The sequence below is a fragment of the Melitaea cinxia genome, chromosome 6, assembly GCF_905220565.1.
Source record: "Melitaea cinxia chromosome 6, ilMelCinx1.1, whole genome shotgun sequence".
Lineage (NCBI taxonomy): Eukaryota > Metazoa > Arthropoda > Insecta > Lepidoptera > Nymphalidae > Melitaea > Melitaea cinxia.
This window is the reverse complement of record NC_059399.1, coordinates 5,333,956-5,348,910: the sequence shown is the minus strand read 5'-3', so window position 1 is coordinate 5,348,910 and position 14,955 is coordinate 5,333,956. Positions and strand designations below refer to the sequence as shown.

The window sequence follows — 14,955 nt, the reverse complement described above, 5'->3', positions numbered from 1 at the left end:
ATTTGATATTAAAGAATCTTCTAACTTGCCTATTTATTTAGAAGCAAAATTATTACTATGGTTATTTTATGCCAAAACAATAATCATCAAGATAATTATATTGTAAAATATTCGTCCTCAGAAGCAATCCGTTAGGAAAGTAAGATTCCTTATTATTATGTTGCAAGGCATTATAGCTATTCGCTGTAAATTACACGATGTTTAAATACAACCTTTAATTTAATAGAATATAAAACAGTGCCAGGTTTTTGTATTCATTATTATATAAAATGTATTGTTTATATTTGTTGGGAAATCTCATAGACAAGAATAAGGATATAAATTTATTATTAAACTAATTCCAATTAAAAATACTCAGTCTTAGTGGCCTACATAAGTTTCCTTCAATTATTACTCAAATTACTTATCTGATATTATTATTATAAACCTCATAATTATCATGAAATTCTCTAATCTATATACAAAAACTTTGTATAACCTTTTTTACGGAAATTGCGCAGACGGAGGAGTATGAAATTTCGATAGAGAAGAAATATTTTTTAAATTATGCATAGAAGAAACATGAAATTAATAAAAAAAAACATTAAACACACTACCATGTATTTGACACACACGCACACACATATACGTACATATACTCATTTGTTTATTGCTAACGACGTCAAATTGAGAGTACATTATAGATTAATATTGTTTGTCTTTACTGAAAGTCAAACATAACCATAATAAATTCATTAAAACCTTAATAATGTTCAAACTTATAATTTCAATTAATTATGGTCGAATTTCGGCCACTAGGCGACCACTAGTATTACAATTAAATACTTACACTAAATTGTTACAAAATACTTACCGCAAAAAGCGTACTATTCGCGTGGAGCCTATCAACATAATTGGAAAACCCATCTCTGGCGATACGGACCCTAAACCTTTCGGACAAGGGCTGTGCTCTCCTTGCATCATGGAGCCATAACAATAATTCTGCTTCATCGCCACCAGCAGTATGACCAAAGTCTCGCATACTACACATCAGATAGTGGGATTGAACTGGAGTTGAGCATACATTTGAGTTGTTGGTAAGTGTCCCAGAATTAAAGCTGCTCCCTGACCCACCGGCGCGACGTAACGTACCACGCCACTGTAAATACGTAAAATCAGTTACTTATTTAAAGTTTAGGTAGATTAGTTTTTGTAATAGAAATAGCTTATTATTCGGTGCAGGATTACATAGATGGTAAAGATGTGTGAGCTTGTGTTGCTGGATTTTATTATTTTATTTTTTTTTTTATGTCACTAGGTCGGCAAACAAGCGTACGACTCACCTGATGGTAAGCGATTACCGTAGCTTATAGACGCCTGCAACACCAGAGGCATCGCAAGCGCGTTGCCGACCCAATCCCCAACCCCCCAGGAGCTCTGGTCACCTTACTCACCAACAGGAACACAATACTGGTTGAAAACAGTATTATTTTGCTGTGATCTTCTGTAAGGTCGAGGTACTACCCCAGTCGGGCTGCTCCAGATTTTGAGCAGGAAATTCCTGCTGTGCCCTACCTCAGTTAAATGTTCAGTTTTATGCAAGATGTTACTAATTTTGTACTAAAACACAGTTTATATATTATTTTAAAAGAAGAAACAGTGGAGTTTTTGTGATTCTTCTCTGCAGATTTAAAGTTGTGAAATGACGATTCGATTTTGCTTTTGAAGCCTATTAGAAAACAGTTATTTTGATTTTAAATGTGTAAATTTATATTTAAAAAAATCCAAGAAGCTTCGTCTTAATGTAGTTTTATTATTCTGAATTTTAGTAAGTTAGAAAGTATTTTTTTTTTTCGTTTAATTTCCTCACAGACTTCAAGTCTGTGCATTTCATATATATTTCCAAAATTTTCTTTAAAATATTTACAATACCTAAATAAGAAGTTTGTTTAGTTGAATATCAAGAAATATGATCGATTTTGTCTCATGCATGTAGACAGAGATCCATAAAAGGTGTTATGCTGCATACACGCGAGATTTGCCACATCGATGAAAAAGGATATTGTCAATTACTCACACAAAGACGGTTTAGATATGAAATGAGACTGTGATTCAATTACAATGAAAAGTGTCTGACTTTTTTAATAGATATTGATTTTTAACTAAATAATTTATATATTTTTCTAAAGTATAAGGACAGTAAAATAACATTAGTAAGTTTGTAACTATAATATTCACTATAATATCTGTTTATTGTTTCATCTTCTTTCAATATCATTATCAGTCATTACTAGAATATATTGCCTTTGTATTTAATGAAGTTATTTATTTATGTTCACATTTCTTAATTGTCAAAATACAATTTGGGTTTCATCACACTATTGGCTACACTAAATGACTATGCGAAATTCATTTTTATATTTTTCCTAAAATTAAAATAACAAAATATTTTTAATTTATGTAGTTATATAACAATGTATAAACATCTGCTAGGTATAGCGAATTACCTAGACGGTGGTATCAACTCAAAACTACTTAAAAACAACTCCCTACAATACCCACTATAAATTTACCCGTACTCAAATAGTACAATAACAGCCATTATAACAAAAAGTGGTCCATAACCTTTTTCCTAAAACTAGTCAATTAAAGTATTTTATCGAAATCATATTAAGCTTCTTCAAAGAAGAAAACAATGTACCTATGTAATGCCCATAACATTTAAATATTCTTATGGCAACAAATTATACACATAATTTTGCAGAACAATTTGTTTTACTAATTTGTCATGTGTTTATACATTGATTAAGTGTAGTTTAATTGACTTTACTATTTTTTATTAACTAAACTTTAAATGCTCGTAGCTCGCTGACCGCTTTGTTTTACACGGGCAGATTGAGGCAAACATGTTTGACATGTCGTCATCTTAAAAAAAACTCGTATAGAAAATCTAGTCATCATTTCAGCCTATCACAGTCAACTGCTAGACATAGACCTCCACAAGTTCACGCCAAAAATGGCGTAAACTCATGAGAAAATCTAGTAGCAGTTTTAATCTATCAAAGCAATCCTAGATCGCTAAATTTTGTTTAAATTATATTTAAAATAAGTATTAAGGATATAGGATAAAAAAGCATGAAAGTTGGAGGAATATGGGAGTCCCACGCGAAGAGCTCATAGCACATATTCTTGTATTATTTAAGAACAAATAGGTATCTTTTTAACCGACTTCAAAAAGGAGGAATGCAAAACTTTAAGAATGAATATTGTAAAAAAAATCCTACTAGGTATATCTATATTATGTAGATAGATGTAGAATATCAATTAACAAGCGTTTTTGTAATTTTTTGAAGTGCTAAATTAAAATAAAATGATAATAATTAATAGTAAATTTTTAACATTATTTTAATTTAAAATACAGCTATAATAAAAAACGCGTAGTGTTTTAAAATCGACGTCTTAGTTAGTTAGTTCTTCTTCTTAGTTAAATCTTTAACAACTTATATTACATCATATGTTTTGGCTAACTATGAAATATAACTAGAAGATGTAATTGAAATCTAGTCAGTAATGTTTTCCGTGATGCAGGCACAGCGGCGAACCCCTATCATTTTATTCATGTACATAGGTGTAGAAGGTGAAGGAAAGTTACAAGTTTTTAAGTCTAGCACTTATATAAAACTTGTTCAAAGAAATATCACAGCCAGCTCTCAAATTTATCTAAAAAATATTAGATATTTTAGATCGAGTTTCCTTATAAATACTCTTGTAACAGGTCAACATACTCGTACTGCATCGTATATAATGTTCACGAATGCTTATAGCCATTAAGTCATTTTCTCAGAAAAAGTTTACACATATACCGTTACATTGTGACGTAATGTCGTGTGGTTTTTGATACTGCCTTTCTGACGAAAAAAGCAACTTTTCGAAAAAACATTCTTCTCAACAATCTTAAAACCAAATGATAAACTATTTTTTCTAGAATTCGTGAGGCTATTTACTAATTTGTTAACGTAACAGTATACGGTAATTGATTACTAGAATATATTTTCTGTTAATTCATATAATTTTACAAGTAAAACATTCAAATGAACATATCAAGTTCTTACTGCTGCAGCACGCTCAGCGCTCTCCGCATGTACTCTGTATAACTCCACTAAACTTATATCCTCCGGGTCAACGGCTTCAGCGCCACGACGCGGCACAAGTTCGAGTCCAAGTTTTCTGCAACAAGTAAATAAAACCGTTAATGAAATTAAATCGCACTTAATCAAATAACGTAACCGCGAGAGAATCAAATGTCAGAACTCATCCGTTAATTATATGCATTAGTTAAGTATAGTGATGTAACAGACCGTAATTATGTAATCGATTGATAGGCCTCATTGACTGAAACATGTTATTACGCACGTAGTCGACACGTAAGAAAAATTCCCATTTCGAACTTGCAATCGTTTGAAAACCACAAATTCAGCAAAATACATTACGACGCGAAATAATATATTTTCATTATCCTGTGTCAAGAACTTGAATGGGAACACTGTCTGGTTCTGTACTGAAGAATGGTATCGAAAATTACGTGTATTTCACTTAACAATAATTGATAATTACTTAAAATTTGTCTAGAATTGTTTTATAATGATAAAAGTATCAATAGCGTGGCAGAAGTATAAATGGTATGGCGTTAAAATTATGACATGAAAATAAATAAAAAATAATTTACAGTTATTTAGGCTTGTAAAATATTAAGTTTTCTATAATTCTTCGGTTGTATGGAACCCTTTCTATATGAGCTCGCCTCTCACTTAGCCGATCGCTTCAAAGCTTCTTGCAAAACATAATTCCGAGTAAAAAACGGACCTGTATTGAATATGTTATTGTGAATCACCAAAGTGGTTCTAAGAACTTAATACCTATTTTAAATATTGTCTTTCAATAAGCATAGGACAAGCAATATTAATTTTACAAATATATTTTTTAAATCTAATAAAAGATAAGTTCAACTATAAATTAAGATTTCATCATCCTCAATCATCAACAATTATGTTTATCTCATCAAAAATATTTCAGTCTATTGATATTATTGAAAAAGGCGACTTTTATTGACTAATATAATAAGTTAATCACTTCAATAAGAATTCAAGTCACACAGTAACATGCCAGGACATTAAATATGATGCAACTTTAAACAGGAATTTATAATGTAAGCGAGATCGTTTCGAGTCGTTAAGCAAATTTGAATGTACAACAGTATTTTTTACGTTCGTCGAAACAAAAACTTGTAAAAGTTATGTAAAGTAAGCTTTATAACGCGAAACTTGAATGCTCGGTTGAAGTTTCGCAACGTTCAAAGTTCTTTTGCGGGTAAAGTTTTAATAAACCAATTATTTTGTAATTATTGCAGCAACAGTTTTGTTCTATTTTCTAATTAAGGCTAATGTTGTATCTACAAAATCATTAACTTAAAAATAATTACAAATTCAGGAAATTATAATATACAATGTATGAAGATATGTGTCATGTATGCTATCAATGTCATCTACTTTTTGAGTATAGGTCACATATATAAAAGCAGAAGTATAAACATATTTTGCAGACAAAACCCAATTAGGTAAAATAACGTAAATTTGCAACTGATTCATCATATTCAATTATTTTGTCACGTAAACAAAACGCACAAATGGTATGACATGGCAATTCTTTGCCATAATATTAGTAACATTTAATGTATCTTAATAAATACATACTAATTTTTGTTTAATCGTGACGATAGTAATGTATTCTCATATCGAGCAGATGTACAAGAAATCTTTCGTTTGACGTAGTGCATAAAGGTCGCCAAACCAGTTATTCGAATGTTACTGATTGACGTCGACATGAGGCTTCTCCTGAATACAGGATCTATTTTACATTGTTCTAATGTATAAGTAAAATAATTTATTATAATTGTGTTTGCAGGCAAACGAAAAAAAACTATTTGGTTTAATATTTCTATTTGTAATACGAATCTTTATAAGGAAAAATAGTCTTCAATTATTAATCACAAAATGGTCTAATTGTACTTCTTTATTACAATATAATGACTTCAATGAATTGTTGCAACTAGTTAATTTGTAATAACGTAAGGCCCATTATATAACAATAAATTGAATAGTCGTGATTGATTTAAGTGAAAGTAATAAGCGCCACGTGACACCAAACACAAGTGAGGCAATAATAGTACCAAACGAACATGTAGTAGGTTCTGTCCGATATCAGAGCAGGACTGATTCATGATTGCTGTACCAGTATTTGTAACTCTTTTTAAAATTGGTCGAGTCATATTGTACTTTAAAACTTATCACTTACCAACATTATTACAGTTCTGTCTATACTTAGCAGAAAAATCTTTAAGGAAAACTTAGAAACCAAGAACATAATATTTGCATGAGGATCATCATAATATACGTACACATGATGTGACTATACCCTTTCTCGAAACAAACTATCCAACACAAAAATAATTTTCCATTCAAATCCATAGAACTCCTGAGATAAGCGCGTTCAAACAAACAAAAAAACTTAAGATTTATAATATAAGTATAGATACTAACTAAATTTACTAAAACAATAATTAAGTTAATTTAACTTTAGTCACATTCGCTTAGGGCTTTTAGAGATATTTTAATAAGCCTTTTACTTCTAGGTGACGATTGATGTTAAATTCTTAATGACGTTCTTACTTATTAGTATGTACTTTTAATTCAAATTTACTTTAAATTACGAATTTGTTCAATGGTTCTGATTATAATATTAAAAAAAAATCTCTGATTCTGAACACATACACTACAATTACTTATAATTACCCAATAAAAACCTTTATACAAATCGAGATAATATCAAACATCGTTTCCCATGCTTTACTACATTTTATAATCTATTTGACATCAGTCTTCAACGTTAAGTGAATAATAAATAGAGGTTCCGTACATATCCGCAATCTTTGCATCACATCGCTCTCATACGTATTTCGTACAGACAGACGTCTAGATAGCTCGCATGACAGTCTCAGAACTGGTAAATCAAGTTTTGGTAGCGTTTTTAGCTCATTGAACTTTTAAAGAGTTTAAACGTTGGCTAATATTTTCCTATCTATAATATACGTACTTATATTGATTACCTATGTGCATGTCGGTCGTCTAGTGTCAAAAATCTTTCTTTATTGGATTATATTATATCATGTTTTGTAGTTTTGTCTTGAAGTATAGAAATAGTAGTAAAAACTAAAACTACTTTTGTTATAAAGATTCTTACAATTTCTACAAGAAGAGGTTCACTGGTATCAAAACAAAAAAAAAGAAAAACAATATAGTAAAAAAAACTTATGTCTAAAACTGTATATTAAAAAACGAAGAAAACAAAACCATACAGAAAACGTTTTAACAAGTGAAGATTTTATAAAAAGGAGAGAATGGAACAAATAAGACTGAAATCCATAAAATTTATAGTATTGGGTGATGGTCACAACCATTATAAATTTCTGCTGGTCCTAATGTCATATAGGTAACTTGTGCAATAGAAAACTTTAGAATAGTGGATTTATTTAAAGTCAACTCGAGAGAAATTGTGGGTTTTATTTGTATGTTATTTTTCAATTGTTTATGACATTATACTTTTAATGAAACGCAGAATTACTCTCTTGGTTTTCATATGTTAAAATCTTGAGTCATGTAAGCCACGTAATTTACTTGAAAAAAAAAAAAAGGAGCGACCGGAGCACAGGTAGAACGGTCCAAATGCCTATCCAATGACAGAGCAGCTGACCACGACTCCAGACGAGACCTCTTTAGATTATTATTAATTGCGATGACCCGTATTGGTGCGAGGCAAGTATGAATTTTACATTCATACAATTTAATGAATTCTACGTTAATGATTAATAATGATAAATTGTTTTTATACAAACATTACATCTACTTTAATTAAGAATAATTGCTTGCCGTCAAGCTATTCGATGCGAAAATGCTCAATCACTGCGTTAAAATATGGGTGTATCAATTTGCCATTCAGTATCACACGATTGTGTACAATTTTTTTAAATCCTATTTCGTTAAAACTGCTATCATAAATTTATAATAAAAAAGAACTGTTAATTTTTTTTACACATTAATTAATATTAATATTCGCAAAAATAAATTCGTACTTGAATTTGTTACATTCGTATGTTTTAACAAAGAATTATTTTAAGAACAATGTAAACAAAGAAGAGTAGAACTAATACTCCAATTTTACATAATAATAAGAGTTACCAATATATTTAATTAAAAGCCGCGAGCAATTTTTACCCGTTACAATCAATAATCATGTTCATAACCGCTTTAAATTGGCGTACAAAACTTTGAAGCATCCGCCACGGAGAAAACGCAAGAAGTCGCGATGGGACAGAACTCGTTCCCCGGTGGATTCTCGACACTGACTACTGTGCATTTACTCAAATTTGGCGGGAGAGGGACAGAAAATCTGAATATTGGATCGAACGGAAGAGGGAAAGAGATAGGCAGTCGTGCGCACACGCTGCCGGTCGGTAGTGATACACGCGCTAGTCGACGCTCGAGCCGATTGAGTCGAGTGCGCTTTCCAGTTCGCGTTCACAACCCATGTGCAGCTGGTGTGCGGTGTGGCGGCCGTTATTGCCACAAGTTTTACACCAATAGATTGACTTTACTAACTTAGGTATCCCGAATAATATGACGTAAAACTGACGTGACTACGTGCAATCGTCCGCGCGTTTGTGTTTGTTGTGCTGTGAGAAAAAGATACGTGCGCGTTTTACAAAATCTCGGCGGGTAAAATAACAGTTACTTTTGAAAAGGTAAGCTATGTTACAAAAGCTCGGAGTGTATTGAGACACGCTTAGCTCCTATCGACAACGGAGGAATGCAGTTTGACGGCATACATATGAGCTTGTGCAGGAACAAAAGCCTCTCGCACAGCCCTCGGGGATTTATTTGCTCTGCTTTCTTTAGAGGGCGGTCGTTAAACATGACAGATGAAGATGACGTAGTGAGTGGGTTTTGAATTAAACCCATTGAGAGATGTTAAATTTCCCACAGGTAGCGACTAAGCACTCATTTACCTGAACAAGGGGTAGGGACCCTGTACCCTTTAGTGCGAATTTTATGAATACAACAAATCCCGTAGTTATTATTATTAGTATTTGGTTGTTTAACCATATTTAGGGCCACTTGCAGCAAAATTACAAAAATCTCGATTTTATTAAAACTAGATTTTACCCTAAACTCGATTTAACTTAAGTCTCATCGAAGTTGCGTTGCTCATAATAAAATTATGTCCAGTTTAACTAAATCGAGATTTTGCGTATCTTTCAGTCGCCGTTCGTTCTTTACGTTCCGTTTTAGATACAATAATGTACACCAAAGCAATATCGCGTACACAGAAACGTATATTTATCAGTGTCAATCACAGAGTACATTGTAATAGTAGGTGTCAATTTGTTATAATATAATTTTTATAACAATTTGTTATAATACAACTAAAAGCCATTTAAGCAAAGAAGTGAACTGAACAATTTGTTAATTTGTTATATTCATAGGTTATGTTTCCGCGCATATTTTAAGTCAAGCAGTTTTGTTTCGTGTTGTGTTTTTGTTATAGTTGATTTTGTGTTTTTCGAGTTTTCTGATTTTCCGTTTGCAACATTAGAATGAAAAAATCCAGGGCGCCTAATTTTACTAACGATGAAATAATGCATCTTTTGATACTTGTTGAAAAATATCCTGTCATAGAAAATAAAAAAACACTCAAAGACTCTTCGAAAGAAAAACGGCGTTTCCAAATACTGCAGGATTTCTTCATCATCATCTGATAACAAATCGTACTCATGGTCCAAAGGAAAATCCATTTTCATAAGACAACAGAAAGAAACAAACAAATAAACAATAACGTCGCGTAGGTATTCGCAAATGATGGTTAACAAAATCGAGATTTAATTACGCTAAACCGACTCTGGTGCCGATTTAACTTTGACGTTTATTTGAATCGAGATTTAAGCTAAATCGATGACGTGCAAGACATTCAATCTGATTTAAGGCAAAATCGAGTTTTAAATCTAGATTTAACACACGCTGCAAGCCGCCCTTAAAGTAACACAATCACATATATTTACATTCTAATAGTCGTATAAATCAAAATATATAAATTAACAGTCAGGCGATTACTTCTGAATTAATTAATCATTAACGTTAATATGATAACAAAAATGTTCTTACTCCACATAACTATTTGATTGATTAGGTATTTGACTTATTTAATTCTTATTATAATTCATTAATTACCTTAACAGATGAGCTGAAATGATAAAGCTACGAGTTTATTTAGGTGAGATGTAAAAACCCTGAAATAATTAACTTCTTAATACTAATCACTTAGCTATTGCTGCGTATTTTTTTAAGTGTCTAAAAATATTTTGAGTTACGATCCTCTTTTTAAATAGTACAAATATATCAATAATATAGGTAAGTGGCTAAATTATTATCACAAAAAGTATGTCTAACTAAACCTTATGAAATCCTTAAGAAATAGGAATATATTATTTTCATAGCAATAGGAATATCTTATATAGAAGCATATTATATTTTCTGTAACAGTAATATTGTTTGTACATGTATATGTTATTTTTTATTCAGGTTATACATCTATTTAAAATTCAATTCAAGTAAAAAAGCTTTGAATTCCCGAAACGTATTTAAATAACATTACAATGCACTCGACGCGACTAGACAATAATGCCGTGATTTTGAGAAGACGATTCCTATGGTAAAATTTTATACTATTAGGGTTGATTCAGCTGCTTGAATGTTGTAAAAATCAAAATAGCCATTACGGAAAGAATAAATAGTATTTTTAGTCATCGATACCATGAATTCAGTTTGATTTTTCCGTTACTCATTTTACCTTTATTTGCTAACTTAAATCTAGTATAAGAAACGAATGATAAGAACGTTAAGCTTATCTGTATCTGTATCGTAAACTAAATTTTAAGTTTTATATTTGAATGCATATAATTTAAAAAGAAAGTAAATTTAAGGGGATCGTCAAGTAGAACAGTTAGAAATTTCGATGTCGAATTAAACACGAAATGTAATAGATACAGTGCTGTTCATCGCACAGGCAACGAGCATATCTTTAACAGGTCACAAACAGTGGATTCTTGTCACGGAGTATGCTCGCCACCTGCATAGTGATCCCGAACACGCGATAACCTCTATCCCGCATTATCTTTAAGTATTTGAATATGATCTTTACTAAACGAGATAATATTCAACATTAAATACAAAATATTAAAGATAATAGATTTTTTTATTTATCGTAAATCATGATCATGATCATGAACATTGAAATAAATAAAAACTACATGCAGCAAATTGTATATTACATAATTATATTCTTGATTAATTATGTCACAGCTAAACAAGCAAAGTTACAATGACGAAACGGTTTCATGATTATAAACTAAAACATGCAAAACAACATGTTGTGAACATGTGTTTTATACAAATCAACGGCCTAAAAAATTGGAATCTAGTGACTGGGAAGTGGGAACATAACGAAAATAAGCATCTAATAAATACATCGTGATTGGTGACTTTGGCTGATCTATCATTTGATGATTAACACGTAAATTAATAGCGAAGTTAGTGATTTACATTTTCGCTAGAAAGTTTAAAATTGTATAACGTCTCATACCTCGTACCATTTCTATATTTTTGGCAAGTCTCTTTGTTTTGTATAAGGAGTCGTGGACGCATAACAATCCACATTATTAAGACGTAACATTGTGTATTCCGCACATGCAATAACAATTAGTCGAACAAGTTTCTTTATACGCGAGTTGTGTGTCATATTCGCGATTGATTAACTTTACAACTTTGACCTTTCTGATAACGGAGTATCTGTAATATCGTTATGAGCCGTCAGTATAATAACATTTATAGTTGTATAAGGAGGCCATATATCTGTGACAAATACTTCTTTATTTAAAATAAGCAATTTCTTGTAGGTTTGCCCATTAATTGGTACATTCAAGAAGGGGTTTTAAACATTTTTAATTTCTATTACAATAAAATAATTGAAGGCATTCTTTATTACATAAATAAATTCAATAAAGGATCGATTACTTTTTTATAACTTTACTTAGTTATCTCTTTTGTAATTAATACATGTTATGCATGCATGTTATGTAGCTAATTATAATAACGTCTAAATAAACGTCTAAATATATATATATATATATATATATATATATATATATATATATATATATATATATATATAATCTTACTATTGTAATAAAACTCTGTCTATTATAAATTTCATCGTCACATAAGGCTGCGTGTCTATCGAATGGAGCTAAAATGCAATAAGGAAGAAATAACGAACAAATAAGAAGATCCACATCAAATTTTGTTAAAAGGAAAAAACTGATCTCTTTTCTTAATTACTTTAATGAAATTACTTGGTTTTTTCTAACCTCTGTACCGCTAATATCCTCTCGTCTCTGCTTCAATCGAAACCACCCTTAAGAGCCATTTCACAATTTTACGCTCTGCAAGTTTAGGTAAATTTGGTCGCATCGCGCGAGTCGTACGAGCCGCGCGATCTTTGTGCTAGTACGTATAGTGTGACAACCAAAAGACCATCGTGATCATTTTCTGATCTATAATAAAAATTATAACTATGGTATAAAATGTTTTTTACATAATTAATTTGTTAAAAATTTCAAGTATGTTATATAACAACAGTCAATATTTTAAAATAAAATTAAAAAAATCAATTTTATGAAACAATTTTTTTAAATTGATTTAGTTTTTTCAGTTTACGAATGAATCTAATATTTACGATATGAATAAAAAAGCATTTAATGACATCGACACCGACAAACATATTAATTAACAAATAACAAGACAAACAGATTGAAGTGCCTATTTGTATTGATAGTGTGAGAAAAGAAAATTAAATTATACATTTGTTTACAGAAATTATCATTATATTATTTTACAGTCATTTTCGTAATATGTTTATTTTATTTATATTTTATTATGAAAGTATCAAATGCGTTTTATCCGCTATAACAACAGGCGCTTGGCGCGTGTGAGCGAAAGAGACGGCTGCGCAGAATTTGGCGTGGACCTTACCTCTAAGAGCGCTAGCGCTCGACTGATTTACCGGGCATGATGCGTGGCAATATATACTATCTTTTTATTATTTAATATAAAATGTATTAAAAATAATTACATCTTTTAATTATTTTTTTTGTATTCCTTAATGATGTAAGTTTACTTTGATGAAGATAGTTCGTTAAAATTTCTTAGTTTTCTAAGAGAAATATCGCTTTTAAAATTGTACTTATTTGAAAAATATTCGTAACTTTAAATTTTTTTTATCGTTTAATAGAGATACAAATGGAATAAAAATCTATGATAGTGGACAACAAAATTATATTCCACATATTATGATATTTTTTTAAAATGGTTTCAACGTAGAGGTTATTGAAAAGTAGGACTTCAAAGTATACATTGGGACCGTTTACCCAGGGAGGAGGCTGATGAAAAGGTTAATAATTTTATACACATAATATAAATCAAAATTCTGATCTGACTATGGACTACAATAAAGGTTGCTCTATTATATTTCAAGAATATAAATTACATTATTGCATCCAACACTGAGATTAACGACGTCAAAATATTACAATTTCGCGGATTGTTACCGATTTTTGTGAAATGGCTCTTAAGTATTGTAATTTATCAACTCTCAAACGATACATGAAATCTAAACCTTTAGTGCAACCGCACTGTAGGTTTGGAGCGCATTTCCGTATGGTTGATATTATGTCGGGAACTAGCGAAGGGCGGCGGATCCGATGACCGATATTATCTAAGCTTATCTTGCGCATGAATATTTCCATTGAAAAATAACTAAAACTTTAAACTTTTCAACGACGAATACGCTATTTACGACTATAAAACTACATTTTTTTTCTTTCTTACTTAGTCAACCGAAACTTGGTCGATCAAAATAAACTAAAATATGTTATTGCAGTCTGTTTAAAGATTACATACATTGTAACAGCAAGTATAAAATCAGATATTATTTCTTGTATCGAATAACATCCATCAGAAAAGCGAGTAGGCTGATTTTTTAATCACGCATCTCCCCATAATTTCTACGAGGTAAACAATGTAGAACGATGCAATAGTCAATGTTCAAGTTAATTATATCGGATGAAACGTCATCGTCCGGCGAACACGCGTAGCGAGATCACGTAGATTACACCAATGACAATCACCATTCACCTACATTTTAATGTCTTTCACGTTGTTACGAATATATATTCACTGAATTTTTAACGTAATCGCTTGATCGATAAAAAATATGGGAAATCGTAAGATTGATTAATTGTTGAAAGCATAAACAATAAAAAATATTTGTATGGGGATTCTTTCCCACGCGAGGATCACTGCCTTTGACGCCCGCGTCTGCCTTAATTATTATTAAAGAGTCTGCTTATTAAACAACGTTAAAGCCAAGGCGTTGACGTAGCGTAACATTTAAGAAATACAAGCGGCTATCAAAAAATACGAGGCGTTTGTCGATACTACCGAAGCTACTGTGCATATGTATCAAAAATACGAACAAGATGTAGACCGCACGGTATAGCACGTCGCTCGTCCATGATAGTTTTCCTGAACTTACACTCGCGATGGAACTCTTTTGTTTACATTTTGTATATGTAAAACGATGCTTTCTAAATTATTGTCTCGTTCCGCCCAGATTTAAACACGTTACATATTCAGCGACCTTTAGATCACAGCGAATGCGTGCCCACAGCTTTTAACTATAATTAAAAAAAAGAATAAGATTTATTGATGATCTCAAATTAAATGTTCATTGAACTCTTATAACAAGAAATAC

The 14,955-nt window shown here is 31.1% G+C and overlaps 1 protein-coding gene across 1 annotated transcript in view; it reads right to left on the bottom strand.

Moving 5' to 3' along the window:
* Positions 1 to 14,955, bottom strand: part of LOC123654230 (dedicator of cytokinesis protein 3) — a 70,849-nt gene that overhangs the window by 31,107 nt on the left and 24,787 nt on the right. The window contains exons 5-6 of the mRNA XM_045590146.1: positions 4,092 to 4,206; positions 854 to 1,138 (exon numbers count right to left, since the gene is read on the bottom strand). Coding sequence (XP_045446102.1) covers positions 854 to 1,138; positions 4,092 to 4,206 — 400 coding nt within the window. The remainder of the gene's footprint in view (positions 1 to 853; positions 1,139 to 4,091; positions 4,207 to 14,955) is intronic.